Source organism: Equus quagga, chromosome 8 (genome assembly GCF_021613505.1).
Source record: "Equus quagga isolate Etosha38 chromosome 8, UCLA_HA_Equagga_1.0, whole genome shotgun sequence".
NCBI lineage: Eukaryota > Metazoa > Chordata > Mammalia > Perissodactyla > Equidae > Equus > Equus quagga.
Window position 1 is genome coordinate 28,975,389 of NC_060274.1, and position 18,338 is coordinate 28,993,726.

Genomic DNA, 18,338 nt, shown 5'->3' on the forward strand with positions numbered 1-18,338 from the left:
TTTACGGTGACAGTGCACTCCATGAAACTGGTTAGCTGAGCAACGACACTGATCTCCTCCCCCAGCCAGGAATAAGTGTGGCTGGAAATAGATCTGAGAACAAGCAGGAAGCAGGAGAAAAAGAAACAATACAGAATTTAAGTAGGGAGGCAGAAGAAAAAGTAACATTACAAAAATGGTCAGAACATAAACAGAAAGAAAAAGATGAAGGATCCAGTAAAAAGAAGATAAAGGACTGCACATATAGTGACTAGGGACAGAAGAGACTCCCAGCCCTCCCCAAAGCAGCTACTCCAGGGCCTTCTCATCCTCACTGCAACAGACGCTAGTGCCCTCCACCTCATGCTCCTCCCTGAGTTTCAGTGAAACTGCACCATCCTAGCCGACTACCGCACAGCTCAGGATCCTATCACCCAGACCCGCACTCCCCCAGGATCTACCCCAGGCATGCCTCTCTCCTTTCTCTCTACTTGCTCTAAAAACACACTCCTATGATTTAAACTACAACCGTTAGGCAAATGAACCCCCAAACTAATCTCCCAACCCAACCTCTCTGCCAAGCTCCACATCCTCACTTCCACCAAAATTATCATCCTTCTCGTATATAAGTAAGATTCGAGCTCTCCTTCCAATTCCTTATTTATGTGAATGGCACAACATCCTCCAACAGCCAAACTCAAAAAATTCTCAGTAACCTTTATAATACTTCCTTCTTCAGTTTCCCCCTGACATTAAATCACTTGCTCAGTTCAGTCTATTTCTCCATTGAAATAGGTCCATCTGTCTCCCTTTCCCTTTCCGTAGCCACTGTTATGAACGATTCATTACCTTTTCAAAGTGGTCTTCCCATAGTTTCTTTCCTTTCCACCAATCTACTAAGCACAGAGTGACCAAAAAATATTCCTTGAAAGCACAGTTTATCATGTCATTTTCTTCTGCTTTAAACAATGAATAAACAAACCCTATCTAAAAAAAGAAAATTCCCACAGTATGCCATTTGAGACTCTTCATAGTCAAGACTCACCTTGCCTTTTAAATCATTTTTTCTACTACTCAACCACATGTGTATATACACAAGATTCCAGGTTCTCTGATTCATTAATTACTCAAATGTCTTACTCCAATATTTTTGCTAATACCACTTAGCTAGAATGCTCTCGTCCATCCCAACTCTGCCAACCCAAATCCTATACAACCTGCAAGATCTAGCTGAAATTCAGCTTTTTTCATCAAGCATGCTTTGAGCCCTGCAACTGAAAATGATCACTGTCTCCTCCTCTCTCTCTTATAATTTGAAATCTGATTCTTTGTGTAGCTGCTCTATTTGCACGACGGGATTATAAACTCTTTTGCAGTTATCGTATCTTCCTCATCTTTGTTATATTCTATAGAATCTAGAATAGTGTTTTGCATATACTTGATGCTCAATATGAATGAAGTTTCCAGGGGTAAGAAGAAGAAAAGGGTTAGAGTAAATAGAAACAAATTACTAGTGATAAGCATCTGAAGGGTCAGCAGTCACAGAAGACAAAAAAAAAGCAATATACAGGAAAAAATAAGAGAGGATGAGTAACAATACAGAGTGTCTCTTACATTGCAGGTAACTGTCTCTCCAATTAAATTATAAATTCTCTAAAGGCAAGAAACATAGATAGCTTTCCTCTTGCATTCCTCCCACAGCGCCAAACACACAGCAGGCAGTAAATAAATGTTTGCTGAATCCACATAAGAAAGAAGCAGAGGACAAATTAGAGAAATCGTGATGTAATATAAAAAAGTAAATGCTTTTATAAGACTCTAGAAATAAACAGGATATAATGGAGGTATGGGAAGAAAAGAACAGACAAGAATGTGTTTAGTGGGGCAGTTGCCAGAAAAGTTTCCACAGCATTAGTTTCTCATAGGACTAACAGAGATCTCTCTACTCTCCTCATTTTACAGAGGAAAAACTTGGGGCCCAGAGCATTTAAAAGATTTCCCCAGGGACAGAGACTGAGCAAGTGGCAGAACTATGGCAACTCCTAACCAGGTTTCCTAGTTTCTAGTTAAAAGCTCTTATACATGCTTTAGGGGAAAAAAAATCAACAAATAGAATGAGAATTATTTGGATCACAAACGTTTTATGGTATTTAGTTAATAACAGACAGTTTCTAAATTATAACCTGCACACACAAGCCATACTTGTAGCTCTTCTGCTCCAAGTCGTCCCCAGCAGATACAGTGACATAACAAGGGAAGGGATAATGTAGAAATGGGTTCCAGAAACTTGGAAGGAAAAGAAGAAACCGTTCCTTCCTAATCAAGGGACGGCTGACAGCTGACAGGATGAGCAGATGGTATTTAAAACACCTGACTCCTCCTCCTCTACAGCTGTTTGCCCATACATATCAGGGAAAATGCTAAAAGGGTGAATGGTCCTTATGGACATAACTGTAAAAACTGATACATGTTAAGAACCCTGAGACTTGAAAGACTTGTACTGATCCATTAAGGACTTGTGACCTGCTGAATTGAGGGAGAGTTGTGGAGCTTCTTATAAAATCAGGGGCTTATACTAACTGATCTCTGAAGACCCCTTCTTTTCTGGTTTTCTGGATTCTATTTTTTTTTTTTTTTTTTTTTGCTTGAGGAAGATTAGCCCTGAGCTAACATCTGTGCCAATCTCGCTCCACTGTATACATAGGTCACCACCACAGCATGGCTGATGAGTGGTACGGGTCTGCACCTGGGATCCAAACCTGTGAACCTGGGCGGCCAAAGTGGAGTGCACCGAACTTAACCACTATGCCACGAGGCCAGCCCCTCTATTTTTTTTTATAAAGGGGAAAAATTTAGTACAATAACTCATACAGTAACAACATCCTACATCTTGCAAAAAATGTTTCTGCCTGAAGATACTATGAGCAAGTTCAAATTGTACAATACTTATCTCTTTTACTATTCAGGAATAGGCAGGTTGCTTTGGCTAACACATTCAAGACCAAAACATACCAAAAAAGGAACAGGATGTTGAAAGTGGGACAGTTTAAGATAGCTGGAGATTAAGAAAGCCCAAATACATTCTAATACAGTGGAAACAACTGAGGCTTTGTAGCCAGACATATTTAAGTTCGAATTCCAGCTCTGCCACTAGCTGACCAACTGACACAATACAAGTCATTTAACTGTTAAGCCTCAGTATTCTCATCTGTCAAAGATAATAGCACTGATCTTTCAGATTTTTTTATGAGGATTAAAGGCAACACATGCATTATTTCCAACATTATGGCCAGTATATTATAGGCACTTGACAAATGTAGCTATTACTATTAAATACAAATAGAATTTTTACTAGGAAAGCATCTAGTAACATGCGTAGAATGACAAAACAGTATAGCAATGGTAGTCACAAGAACACACAAAGAAGAGTAACAGGAAAACAAAAAATAAATACACATATACCTACATGAGAGCCAGCCCAGGCACAACATGAACAAGTGGTCTGGGCTCCCCCTCCTGCCGTAACAAAAAACTTCAGGTTAGTTGTCCTCACTGATCTACCAGGAAAGATTTGCTTCCAAAACAGAAGTACACTTACTTCTTGTCTTCTCAATATATTGTAAAACCAAGATATGAAGTAGTGAGACATGATACTTGGTATCTAGGTTACAGAATTAAGTCACTCTAGTCACTGAATCTTACACTACAGCTGTCATAAAATGTGACACACACAACCCGAGGCATTCTAGAATACTAAGTCAACATTATACAATTATATTATTTAGTTAAAATTATACTCGACAATGCAAACAGTAAATCATACAGTTCTTTCTGGTTAACGACAACACATGTGGGAACCCATGCTTTTGTAATATATTCCTAATTATTTTTTTCATACAACCAATTAAAGTTCTAAATAAAAAAAGTTACGTATTTAGCTAATATCACTAAACAACTCTCCTACAGGTGCTTTATTTTAGCTTAATTTACAATGTGCTCTATATGAAATTTCAAAAATTGAATATATCTGTTCAGACTCTAATATGTATACAGGGAGGAAGTGGTTCAGACTTCCAAAGCTAGGCTATAAGAAGCCGTGCTGTTTCCACTCTTGGAGTCCTGAGCTGCCCTGTGAGAAATCCAACTATCCTGATGAGGAGATCATGTGCAAAGGCCCCAAGACACCATGGAGAGAGGAGCTCAGCTCACCATCTAGTCATCCCCGACAAGGCAATAGGCATGTAAGTGAAGTCACCCTGGACCCAAGAGACAAGACCAGCCACCAACTGAACACCACGGAGCAACCCCAGCCAACTCCACATGAAGCACAATCACCTAGCCAATCCTGCTGGCATTTCTGACACACAAAATCATCAGATAGAAGAAAATGGTTGCTGTTTTAAGCTACCAAGTTTTAGATTAGTTTGTTACACAGCAATAAATAATGCAGCCTTTACAAAGTCTTCTTACAGTCAATGAAAAAATTATTTTGGGTAAATTATGTATGTATGAGACATGCACTGACTTCAGAGAAACATTAAAATAGAATTCATCTTATAAAACACACTGATATTTTAAACTCTAAGAGTGAATGGCTAGAATAAAGATGCTTAGCAATATATAATGTCAGAGTTATAAAGAAAATCAAACACCTCAAAATTATTTCCTCCCTTAGCTTCTGTGATACTGCATAGCTCAGTTTTCCTTTCTAATTCCCATGAATGCTACACTTCAAACAATGCTCTCTCCCCAGAACTCTTTTATCTCTTTATTGAAATCCTACTACACTGATCTTCAAAGTTGCTCTCAAACATCCCCTCCTCTCTCCTGCAACCTTTCTTTCTTTCTTTTTTTTTTAGTGAGGAAGATTGGCCCGGAACTAACATCTATTGCTAATCCTCCTCTTTTTGCTGAGGAAGATTGTCCCTGAGCTAATGTCTGTGCCCATCTTCCTCTATTTTCTATGTGGGACGCCACCACAGCATGGCTTGATGAGCAGTACATAAGTCCACACCTGGGATCCAAACCCATGAGCCGTGGGCCACAGAAGCAGAGCACATGAACTTACCCACTACACTACCAGGCCAGCCCCTTTCTCCCTTTCTTAATATCTGCCTGCCTCCACTACCACTAGTACCACCACTACTCTCTATTTGTCTTGTGGCATTTAACTTACTGCACTAAATATTATAATTACTTTTTCTAATATCCTGATTGTTTAAGTTACTTGAAGACAAAGACTGTATATTATTGATTCTGTCACTTTTAACACCTACCACAGCATCAAAGTATTAAAAATGTTTGTCAAGGTCGGCCCCAAGGCATAGTGGTTAAGTTTAGCATGCTCTGCTTCAGCATCCTGCATTCACAGATTAGGATCCCAGGCGCAAATCTACACCACTTGTCAGCCATGCTGTGGCAGCAACCCACATATAAAGTACAGGAAGATTGGCACAGATGTTACCTCAGGGCTAAACTTCCTCAGAAAAAATAAAAATAAAAATATTTGTCGAGTTGAATGGTTATACTTTGCTAATAGAGATCCTGGATTTCAAAGAAAAACAATGCTTGAAGTACCAAACAGAAATCACTTCCTGAATATTACAAAGTATCTTACTGTAATTCAGTCTGTTCCTGATTACAAGTAATTGATAACCTTTCACTGTTATAAAGTTATATACCCAATTATCAAGTATATGTAGAAAAACAAAAAGCTTTCTTATATACCAGTAACAATCAGGAAAAAAAACTCCCCCAAATAAAACAAACACCAGAGGAAAACTCATAATCTGTATTAAATATCAATAAATTTATGGAGACAGAATATAAGAATAGGTAAAGATACACATGCAGCTTTTAAGTATAAAGATAACTGTAATGATTAGAATTTGCTCCTAAGTTAACCAATAAATTTAATGACAATCCCTAGGGGATTGTGGAGGGTGAGGGAACTTTACAAAATAATTCTCAAGTTAATCAAAAAGGAAAACTAAGGGGCTGGCCCCGTGGCCAAGTGGTTAAGTCTGTGTGCTCCACTTTGGTGGCCCAGGGTTTCGCCAGTTCGAATCCTGGGTGCAGACATGGCACCGCTCATCAAGCCATGCTGAGGCGGCATCCCACATGCCACAACTAGAAGGACCCCCAACTAAAAATATACAACTATGTACCAGGGGGCTTTGGGGAGAAAAAGGAAAAATAAAAAAATCTTTTAAAAAACAAAAGGAAAAATAAGAGTAAGGAAACTCTGATCCAAAGCTTACAAACCAAAATTTTCAAAATGTACCATAAACCTAAATGTAAAACCTAAAACCATAAAGTCTCTAAAAGAAAACCTGTGTGACCTTATGTGACAAAGCTCTCTTATTTAAGACACAAAAAGTACAAACCATAAATGAAAGAAATTATAAAGTGGACTTCATCAAAATTAAATTTTTCTGCTGTGAAAAAGCATAAAGGACAACATTCAGAGAATGTAAAGCCACCGAATGGGGGAATACACTTGCAAAATACATATCTGATAAAGAATCTGTACACAGAATATGTGAAGAACTTGTACATACAATATGTAAAGAACTTTCACAATTTAATAATAATAAAACACCCAGTAAGAGACAATCTGAACAGAAACTTCACCAAAGAAGAGATAGGGATGGAAAACTAGCACATAAAAAGATACTCAACATCAATAGTCATTAGAGAATTGCAAATAAAAACTACAATGAAATACTACTACTTATCCACTAGGATGGCTCAAATTTTGTAAACTGACAATATCAAGGGCTGATGGGAATGCAAAACAGTACAGCCACTTTAGAAAAGTGTGTCAGTTTCTTATGAAGTCAAACATACACTTACCATACAACCCAGCAATTCCACTTCTAGGTATTTACTCAAGAGAAATGAAAACACACATGCACCCCGAGATGTGTATGTGAATGCAGCAGGAGTGTTCATAATCATCAAAACTAGAAACAACGCAAACTCCCACCAACTAGCAAGTGGAAAACAAACTGCGGTGTCTCCATACGACGAGCTACTCAGAGATAAAAGCAACGAGCTGATGAATGCAAACACTGACAAACCTCAAAAGCAACGTGTTAAGTCAAAGAAGCCAAACACCAAACAGTTAGACGTTGTATGATTCAACTCATATGACAGTTTGGAAAAGACAAAACTCTCGGAACAGAAACAGATCACCCCTGGGACCAGAGGCAGTGAGACAGCACTGAGTGGCAGGTGACAGCAATCTGCATCATGACTGTGCTAGTGGTTACTACGTACACTTACCAAAACTCATAGAACTGTATACCCAATAAGAGCAAATTTTATGTAAATTATACCTCAATAAGCCTGATATTTTAAAAAGCCAGGAAAATTCTGAAAACAAATATGGACGCAGGGGAGCCTTCCCCTCGAGATACCAAAATCTCCTCTAAAGATACAGCAATGACAAGAGTGTTACTTGAGCAGAAATGACCTGAGACAGATAAATGTAAAGAACTGAGAATCTAAAAACAGGCCCAAGCACACATGATTTTTGGTATATGATAAAAGCTGGCGTTCTACATCTGTATGGAAAGAAGAACTATTCAATAAATAGTGTGAAAAACTATCAAGGGGCCGGCCCCGTGGCCGAGTGGTTAAGTTTGCACACTCTGCTTCGGTGGCCGAGGGTTTCGCCGATTTGAATCCTGGGCGAGGACATGGCACCACTCATCGGGCCATGCTGAGGCAGCATCCCACATACCACAGCTAGAAGGACCCGCAACTAAAAAATACACAACTATGTACCAGGGGTCTTTGGGGAGAAAAAGGAAAAATAAAATCTTTAAAAAAAAAAAAACCTATCTAACTATTGGAACAAAATTAATTTGGATAGGGGCCAGACCGGTGGCTAGTGGTTAAGTTCACACACTCTGCTTCGGTGGCCCAGGTTTGCAGGTTTGGATCCCAGGCACAGATCTATACATCACTCATCAAGCCAAGCTGAGGTGGCATCCCACATACAAGATAGGGGAAGACTGACATAGATGTTAGCTCAGGGCCAATCTTCCTCACCAAAAAAAATTTTAAAAAAATTTAATTTGGATTTCTACCTAATTTTAAGTCTAAATAAATGCCAAATAGAGCAAAGATTTCCATTTACAGTGCCATTACAGATTCTGTAAACAAACTTGGATTAAAAACATAACGTACTGATAGGCTTCCTCAAAAAAGCTTATAACCTCAAAAAACAAACCTTATTGATAACCTCAAAAAAAATGAGGTTAGAGTATACAAAATGGCAATTCTGATAACTCAGTGTTAGTGAAACACAGTTCAATTAGTATTACCCACACAGTTCACTTCCTTTCTAGCTCTCGTGCCATTAATACCTGCCTCTTGCGCTCACTTGACAACATGCCCAATGTCTGCAAAGCTGCTGGTCAACTTCTCCTCCCATTATCACCTTTCTGGTGTTCTCACTTTGAAATACCTGCCAACATTTTCTTGAGTGACACCAGACCTCTCTTCTGAGCAGGCAAAAAGGGCTGGAATATAGTGCAACTCATTCATTTCCCAAACAGTTATCGAGTACCCAGAGGCTGAGGGCCTCACGGGAAACAAGATCATCACAGGCCCAGATTCCACAGAGCTTACAGTCTAGTGAAGAAGATGACAAACAAGTGATTCAAATGAAGTGAAGAGGGGCCGGCCTGGTGACACAGCGGTTAAGTGCGCACATTCTGCTTCGGCAGCCCAGGGTTCACCAGTATGGATCCCGGGTGCAGACATGGCACCGCTTGCCAAGCTATGGTGTGGTAGGCGTCCCACATAGAAAGCAGAGGAAGGTGGGCACGGATGTTAGCTCAGGGCCAGGCTTCCTCAGCAAAAAGAGAAGGATTGGCAGCAGTTAGCTCAGGGCTAATCTTCCTCAAAAAAAAAAAAAAAAAAAGTGAAGAAAGTCAGGACAGAAGTGCAAAGGGATGTGGGAAGAGACAGCAAGCAGACCTCACCTGCTCCAGGGAGTGGCAGAGGCCTCCCTTCAAGCTGAGTCTTCACAGATGCTAGCTGTGAGCAGGGTGGAGTAGAAGCGTGGAACTAGGCAGGAAAGGATAATGGGTGCAGCAAGTGCCAGGCAGCAGGAGCACTGAGAAGCCCAAGCGCTAACCAAGGATAGGCCCAGCCAGAGCCTGGGAGGGCATTTTAAGGAATGTGAATATCATTTCATAATCAAATGGGACATGATCAAATATGCACTTAGATCCCTAGTTAGCACTTAGGCTGAAGCATGAAGAATGAGTTGAAAGATCACAGATCTGGAAGGAGGGAGCCCAATAACGAGGCAGTTATACAGTAATCCAGGCTAGAGATAAAGGTAATTCGAACTAAGACTAGTGGAAAGGACAGAGTGAAAGCAGAGAGATATGAAAGACAGTGGCTACAAGTGATAAGACTTGGCTACAGGCTGGATGAAGGTCAAGTGTAGAATCCAGTTTTCAAGCTTGAGCCTCCAGACATATGATGGCACTGAGATATGGAACATATACAGCAAGACAAATTTGGGTAAGGAAGACTATGAGTTTTGAACACAATAATTTTACAGTTCTATGGGACATCTAATAGTGGTTACAGTCAAAGGAGGCAGTTGAATATATGGATCTAAAACTCTGGACTGAGCAAAGATTTGGGGAATGCTAACAACAGACACTAGAAAACTAAGAGTGAATAGCAAAGCTGGAAAGAAGAGTAACGTAAAAGGGTCCAAAACTAAACCAAAAGCTAAAATAGCAGCAGCAGAGATAAGGAAAATGGCAGGGAGGCCAGAAGTGGGAGGACAAATGGAAAGTAACTTGTTAAACCAGAGTAAAGGTTAACAGACCTGCCTAATCTTGGTTTTTCAGACGCCTTTTAAAGGTTGTGAACAGCTGGTTACCTAAGAACTAAGAGAGGACCTGAGATTATCTGCTACTCACAGAAAAAGCAACTGTTGCAGTCTGCCACTGTAAAGAGACTTTTAAAAGGGTCCCCTCCACACACATATACTGCAGCACACACACTAAATGAACAGAATCGCCCATATATAGTACAACATTTTTAATGATTTTATTTTTTCCTTTTTCTCCCCAAAGCCCCCTGGTACATAGTTGAACACTTTTAGTTGTGGATTCTTCTAGCTGTGGCACGTGGGATGCTGCCCCAGCATGGCCTGATCAGCGGTGCCATGTCTGCGCCCAGGATCCAAACCAGTGAAACCCTGGGCCACCGCAGTGGAACATGTGCACTTAACCACTCGGCCGGCCCCTAGAACAACATTTTTAAATCTTACCCACTGACTCACCACTGAGTGGAGTTGCATCTGATAACAGAACTCTAGTACAAGGTACTTGCCTACATCTCACACTCACATCCATCTTTTCAAACCAGTTCTCCTACATGCCTACCCACATTTTTCAATGATATGCTTATTCTCTCCATCTGAAACCATAAAATTATATATAAATCTCCCTTTCTTGCAACATATTTGATAATCATGATGCCATAATATATATTCCCTCTCAAAATCTTTTCCTTTCCGTGTCCAGGAGTACCAATGGTTTCATCACTATTTGCCTACCATATTTCTATATCCATCCAATATCCCTGTCTCTAACACTTCTCTCAACCAATCCATCCTACACAATGCCAGCAAATTAGTCTGAACTCCTTATCCTGGCAAATAGAGGGCAGACTACGGCAGACTTTCAACTGCCATGCCGTCCTATCTCCCAACTTTGCACAAAATCACCAAGCCCAGCCAAATGGTTCTATTCACAGACCAGTGAAGGTGCCAGGCATACTCCTGTCTCTACAATCTTGTTCACACCATTCCCCCTGCCTAAGAAGCCTGTCTCCATCACCTCCATTTACCTAAGTCCTACTCTTCCATGAAAGCCTAGTTCCTTTATTTGGGAAACTCTCACAACGCAAGGTACAATTCTAGAGGAAGGCAATCTAAAACATTAACACAGTCAGCACAGTGGTTTAGAGCCGGAGCTCTGAAGTCAAACCATCTAAAGATCTAAAACCCAGATTTACTACTCATTTTATATCCTTGCATCTGCTTTCCAGAATATTGCTCCACGTCAAACCAGTCAAAGTGGCTCTGAATTAGTTAATATCTGAAGAAAATGTATACCCTCTCTATAAAAAAGCTAAAAAGAGGAGATACTTAAATTTGCAATGCCAAGAGGATAAATAAAATTAATTTCTTAATAAAAAAGCATTATTTTTCACTTCAAACCAATCACTGAGTGCCAGGCAAGATCATAAAACGATGCCTGCACTGAAGGAACTGATATAATCTAGTAGAATGGGAATTCATATAGGTATACAGTTAATTTATATTAACCAATAGAGAACGTTATGGAATAGAGATGATAATTTTGAAATATATACAGTATTTAACACACTATACTCATGTATACAGTTGGCCCTCCATATCCACAGTTCACGTCCATGCATCAAGAGGCCTAGGATGGTTGCGTCTGTACTGAAGCGTGTGTACAGATTTTTTTTTGTCATGATTCCCTAAACAATATGACAACTATTTACATAGCACTTATATGGTATTAGGTATTACAAATAATCTAGAGATGATTTAAAGTATATGGGAGGATGTGCACAGGTTATATGCAAACACTACACCATTTTATATAAGGGACTTGAGCATCTGCAGATTTTGGTACGGGGGGGGGGGTAGGATCCTGGAACCAACCCCCCACAGGTACCAAGGGGGATACCAAAAAAAATCTACAAGATAACAGGTATGTTGAACTGGTATTTTCAAAAAGTTAATGTCATATGAAAAAAAAAAGTGAGGACAGTTCTAGATTAAAATAGACCCAACAGATGTAGTGTGTTTGGGGCACAATGGGGGAACTGGGAGTAACTAGAAGAATTTTTACACGGACTGGCTATATGATTATTTTAAGTGTTTTAATGTTATTGTGATTATGTAGTTACCTTTAGGAAATGAAGCTGAAATATTTAAGAATGAAGTATCATGATGTCCAAAATTTACTTTCAAATGATTCAGTGCACATACATGATAAAATATTAACAGATGTTGAATCTACGAGGAAAATCTACAAGAGCTCATTGTGTTGTCCTTTCAAGTTTTCTATATGCTTAAATTTTTTATAATAAAGTTACGAAAAAAGAAATAACTTGGAAAATTTTTTAAAGTTCCTCTCTACTTTCTACTTTCCTATTGACTGCAGTCTAAAAGGAAAAAATTTAATTAACTGTCGCGCTGTGTAGTTAGGCTCAGACCCTGGCAGGGACGGGGTTGATTCAAATTCTTTACACATTAGCTATGCAACTCTGAGCACGCTAGGAAAAACTCTGGGCTTTAATCTAAAAATACTGAGATAATACCATGGCATATGGCACTCAATAAAGGCCTTTTCTTTCCCCTACGAAACCCCAATACTTTATTTCCTATGCTTAAGTGGCTGATGAACACTGACTTCACAAGTATCTGCTTCAATTAGTTATCATGGGGGAGTTTGTCTGCTTACTCAGATTACTTACTTTTCTGATACTAAAGAGTTAACCTAACCCTTAGGCACTACTGGTGGGAATGCAAAATGGTGGAACCACTATGGAAAATAGTCATGGAAAACAGTTCCTCAAAAAAATTAAAAATAGAATTACCATATGATCCAGCAATTCTACTTCTGGGTATATACCCAAATGAGTTGAAAGCAGGGACTCAAACAGGTATCTGTAAACCTATGCTCATAGCAGCATTATTCACAATAGCCAAAAGGTAGAAGAACACAAGTGTCCATCAGGGGATGGATGGATAAACAAAATGTGGTATATACCTAAAACAGAATATTATTCAGCCTCAAAGAGGAAATTCTGACACGTGCTGCAACACGGATGAACCTTGAAGACACTATACTAAGTGAAATAAACCTGTCACAAAGGACAAATACTTTATGATTCCACTCATATGAAGTACTCAGAGTAGTCAAATTCATAGAGACAGTAGAATGGTGGTTGCCAGGGGCTGGGGGAGAGGAGGAAGAGAAAAAGGGGGTTATTCTTTAATGGGAATGGACTTTGAGAAGATGCAAAAGGTTCTGGAGATGGATGGTGGTGATGGTTGCACAACAATGTGAATGCGCTTAATGCCACTAAACTACACGCTTTAAAAATAGCTATAATGGCATATTTTATGTTATGTGTATTTTACCATAATTTTAAAAAATAATTTTTTTTAAAAGTTAACCTAAAAAATACATAAGTAGGGCCAGCCCAGTGGTGTAGCAGTTAAGTTCTTGCATCCTGCTTTGGCAGCTTAGGGTTCATGGGTTCAGATTCCAGAACGGAGGTAGCACTGCTTGTCAAGCCACAATGTGGCAGCATCCACATTAAATAGAAGATGATTGGCACAGATGTTAGCTCAGCAACAATCTTCCTCACACACACAAAAATTTATACACACACACACACACACACACATATAAGCATATCTATTCCAGAAGAAGATATATTAAATTGTTAATGATAGCTTGAGAGTGGGGGAGAATTTCAATCCTTAAAATATACACAAGCATTGTTGAAATTTCATAAGCATTATTAGTTCAGTAATGGAAAAAATTTCAATCCTAGTTATTTTTGTGGTGAAATGATATATGTTGGGAATATGCTTTAAAATGGCAGAGCAAAAAATATAAAACTAAGTGGAGGAGTGGAAATGAAACATGAATTGTAAAATGTTGATAGTTGAAGCAGGGTGATGGGTAGACCCAGAATTCATACTACTATTCTGGTTTCTTTTGTATTAATTAAAATTTTTCATGATAAAAAGCTAAATATTTTCAATCTACAATCCAAAAAAAATAATATGTACAATGTAACGTTTAATGTACCTTCAAAAATGAAAATGAAGTCATAAAAATATTAGTTTAGTTGGTAAGAATGCACTTTTATTACTGATTCTCCTTAATCACACAAATGCAGAAAGATTTTATGTAAGCCACAATATTTCATCATAATTCTTTTTACTCTAACACAAATTAAGTATCATTATTTTTTCAATATCCTAAAGTAGTTTATCACAGGTTCAAATCCTGGGCACAGACCTACACCACTCATCAGCCATGCTGTGGTGGCAACCCACATATAAAGTGGAGGATGACTGGCACAGATGTTAGCTCTGGGTTAATCTTTCTCAGCAAAAAAACACAAAATGTATGCTTCATACTAATACACACCACAAATTCCTAGAAACAAAGATACCAATGGAAAAACTGTACAAGTTATACTTATCCATGAATTCAGTGAAAATAAATGTCTTCAATGTATTGGGTAGGAAAGAAGGGTTAGGAACTAATATCCCTTACAAATGCCTACAATATGCTAGGTTCATATAATTCTAATAACCATGGCATGAAAAGGTATCCTTATATAACAGCTAAGTAAGGGCTCAAAAAGATTAAGCGGCTTGACCAATGTCACCCAAAGAGGAACAAATCAAAAAATTTTAGATCTCTTCTTGAAAAATATAACTAAGCAACAGGAAGAAAAAGAAATGGAAACATAAATTCCATCCTTGATGTAACTAGGAGATATATATAGTAACTGAAACCTGAAATACAATGCATGAAGATAGAAAGCTCATGGTGGAACAGTAAATGACTTAGCATAAGAGAAGACAGTTAATCCAAGTCCCCACAGAAAGAGATAATGACAATCCTATTCACTCTGTAGTATCCCAGAAAGGCTTAGAAATTGGAGACACTGGAAGAGGCAAGAGGGCAGAACCAACCTCCTCCTCCCCACGCCACCCCCAACATTCCTAAGGGAATCAGAAGTATGGTCTCCATCCAAACTAAATCAGAGTGGCTCCAGGCTCAGGGGTGTCCCTCACAGAAAAAAGAAGTGAAATGCTGATACGAAAACAGGGAGAATAAGTGAAAATTTATAAACTGAATGGTGAGACTTGCAAGCTTTCTCTCCCCGCTCAGTACTAGAACCCTGCCATCTAAACTCACTACCTCTGCCAATCCCCTCCCCTTTCTCCATTATTCCACTCAGACAGACAGACAGAAAAATGAAGGACCTTTATCTGAAGAAGCTGAAAGTCTTCTTACCACCATCCAGAGAAAAGAAATAAAGATGAACATGTGAGAGTTCATGAGTCACTAAGCCATGCTCATGCACGCCCAGGGAGCTTTCAATCAGTTGTGGAATTTTCTCTTGAATATGAAGGAACTGCTAAGGATCACACAGATCTGAAGAAAGCCTCCAACGAAAAGAAAGAGACCAAAATAAACAGGAAAAAAGTTAGAGGAACCAAAACAGCGCAAGAAACAGAAGAACATGTCAAAGAAATTATAATTAATATCCTTGAAGAGATAACAGAAGATGCCGTACCCATGAAAAAGGAACAAGATGCTGTAATACAGGAACAAAGAACAGGAGCTCATAAAACATTTTTTCAGGGGATAGCCGAAATTTTAAAATTCAGTGAAAGGGTTGAAATCTCGCAGATAGTATAACAAAAGACAACATTTGGAGGTCAAATTTTTCAACATCAACATTGGAAGGCAGGCAGCAAGGGAACACCTCCAAACTTTTGAGCGAAAATGAGTTCCAATATAGCGATCTCTCAACAGCTAGTCAAGTCTGAGGATAAAAATAAAATCCCCCAAAACTGATTTCCCATGCACTCTTTCAGAGTAATATTAGGGGAAATCAAAATGAAGGAATAAACCAAAAGGAAGGCATGGGATCCAGAAAAAGGAACTCAACAAAAGTGAAAGAAATTCCCAGAACAAAAGCTGAGGGCAGTCCCAAGATGACAGCTCTGCAACAGGCCTGGAGAGAGAACAATCCAGACGAAAGCAGGAAGGCTGGCAGCTACGGAAGGGACGACTGCAGGGGCCATGGATGCCTAAGTTTATCGGACAGACCTGACCACGCGGAAAACTGCACTGAGAAGCATTTTATGGAGCTGCTAGAGGGTATAAAAGACTTTGCCGGACACAACTAAGCAAATGAAAAACGGAGGCACGAAAAACACAAGGTTACACAAGAAAATGAAATCACTATAAACGACAAGCTCAGTAGTGACAAATATTTGTTCATAACGGTAAAAATAATATCAATTTAACCTAAAGTTGTGGAATAATATTAGAAAGATGGGGGAAAGTCTAGTTTGAAAAATCTTCGAACATCTATCCCTTTAAAATCACTGACATCTACATACCTCAAATTATTCAGTTCTAAGAAAAGCCTCTATTTTCATTAGAGTTAAATTCTGTAACTAGACTTTCAAGGCAAAAATTCAGTGACATGCTCTGGCTTCGTCTTGGGATACTTCACAGGGTCATTCTAAGGAAAAAACGTTGAATGCAAAGCAAAAACACTAACAAAAATCAGAAGATCTACACAATGTATTGGTTACTGGCATCAGTTAAAGCACTGTCATCTAATAATAACACGTCTGTTCTGCTGTTTACTATATAACCCTAATGCTGGACACCTTCAGTACATGTCACCTTCACCTTCCACGTTTACTAACTCATCAATTTCTTCAGTCTTACAAGAAAATGGGCTGTGAACCCTTCAGTTGATTACATAAGCACCAAAACCTAGTTATTTTCTAGTTTTAAAAATCTAAAATGTTCTGCGCTTTTTCTTTTTCTAAGAAATAAATGTAACTTTTATTTGATGACTCAGGCTATAATGGAAGTCAGCCACAGCACTCTGCCCAGACGGCCCCAGAGTTTTCAGTGTGTAAGACATCAGCCCCTGTGTTAAACCAGCCTAGACTGGTACGCGTCTATAATTCTCCTGTTCATCACTTTTAACTTTCCAATCTACTGTCAATGATCTTCCCTCTATCTGGACTGACCCACCCTTGGGTTGACACTGAAAAGCAACCCTTCTCGTTGATTTTTCGTTTTCCTTCAATAAAATATCAGCATTTCCATCAGAAAAATGTCAATTTTACAATAGTGTTAATACGGAGTCACTACTCAAAGAAACCTACATAGGTCATGGAAAAACATCTTTCTCGAATCTTAATGTAAAAGCTATCACTGCTTATATTCAGTCTTAATAATAAGGTGTAGTCTTCAAAAAGAGGATTCTAAATGTAACCGAAAAGACTAGAAAAATCTCTCTTTAACAGCCAACTCATTTTAGGGGCTATGTATGTGCTCCATATTTTATGTTACAATTGTTAAAGAAAGCTTACTTATCTTCGGCCATTCCAACACACCGACAATGTGAGACCCATATTCACTGACGCGCTCAAAGAACTTAGAAGAGCGAATACACTGTTTACACATCACAAAGAAAGCTGATACCGAGCTACAAATGCACAGACGCTCAGGCATTTACAACTTTTAAATGTAACCATTAAAACTAAACAGCTTTAAAATACTGACCACCTAGAATTCCAAGCAAAAAGTCACACAAATTCCATCCTCAACACCCCTTTCCTAGAAGCCACGGCCTCCCGAGCTGAGGTCTCCACCTCGTGCAGCAGTCCCTGACGGCCACGCTTCGATGTCAAGCTGTGCTGCAGGCAAACATCCGGGAACAGGTAACACTGTTGCCACAGACTCTTGCGCAGCGTTTGCAAAAACCGTGAACACAGCCACTCTGATTCCGACAGACAGGAATGTTTCACGATTTTATCTACCATTCGATTAGCAAGGCTAAACCTGCTTGACATCTCATTTTTCCTAAAAAGCAGAAAAAATACTTTGTACTGTGGGTCAGTGTACATTTATGATCAAGATCATCGGGGGCTTTAAGCTTTGGATCAGAGATCGAGTTTGCAGCCGGTCTCTATGCTGAACCACTGTCAGATCACTGTGTACCGGTTCTTAAATAGGCAGGACCATCTACTGCAAACAAACACTTGCAGACAATCAACACGACCAGCCTACGTTTTCAAAGAACACTGTCTGGCCGCGTCTGAAAAGGACGTTTAAGGCTTTGCCTTCTCGTGATGCTAAAACACCTTGCAGCGACTAGATCTGGCCCCAAACACGTCAACGCTCCTGCCTCCATCATTTGCTGCAGGAAAAAAAAAAAGAATATGGCTGAAAACCGCTTCCGAAGAGCGGCGTCTCGCCCGGGACCACTGCGAACACGCGGACGCGGGGCGGGCCCGCACAGCCCGCGTTCCCTAATAGGGACGGGAAGCCGCGTCCCCGGCAGCTCCGGGGCTCTCCACACCCCTTTTCGGACAGCGTCTCCCAGCGCGGGAGCCGGGGGCACGGGAGCGCATTCGCGATCGCACCTCCGCGGTCCAGCGCTCCCCTGAGCATCGCCCGCCGCCAGGCCGGACCCTCCCGCGCCCCGGG

At 39.7% G+C, this 18,338-nt stretch overlaps 1 protein-coding gene across 1 annotated transcript in view; it reads right to left on the bottom strand.

Annotated features, from left to right (window-relative positions):
* Positions 1-18,338, bottom strand: part of RSBN1L (round spermatid basic protein 1 like) — a 71,484-nt gene that overhangs the window by 51,929 nt on the left and 1,217 nt on the right. The window contains exons 2-3 of the mRNA XM_046668910.1: positions 18,083-18,323; positions 17,459-17,711 (exon numbers count right to left, since the gene is read on the bottom strand). Coding sequence (XP_046524866.1) covers positions 17,459-17,711; positions 18,083-18,323 — 494 coding nt within the window. The remainder of the gene's footprint in view (positions 1-17,458; positions 17,712-18,082; positions 18,324-18,338) is intronic.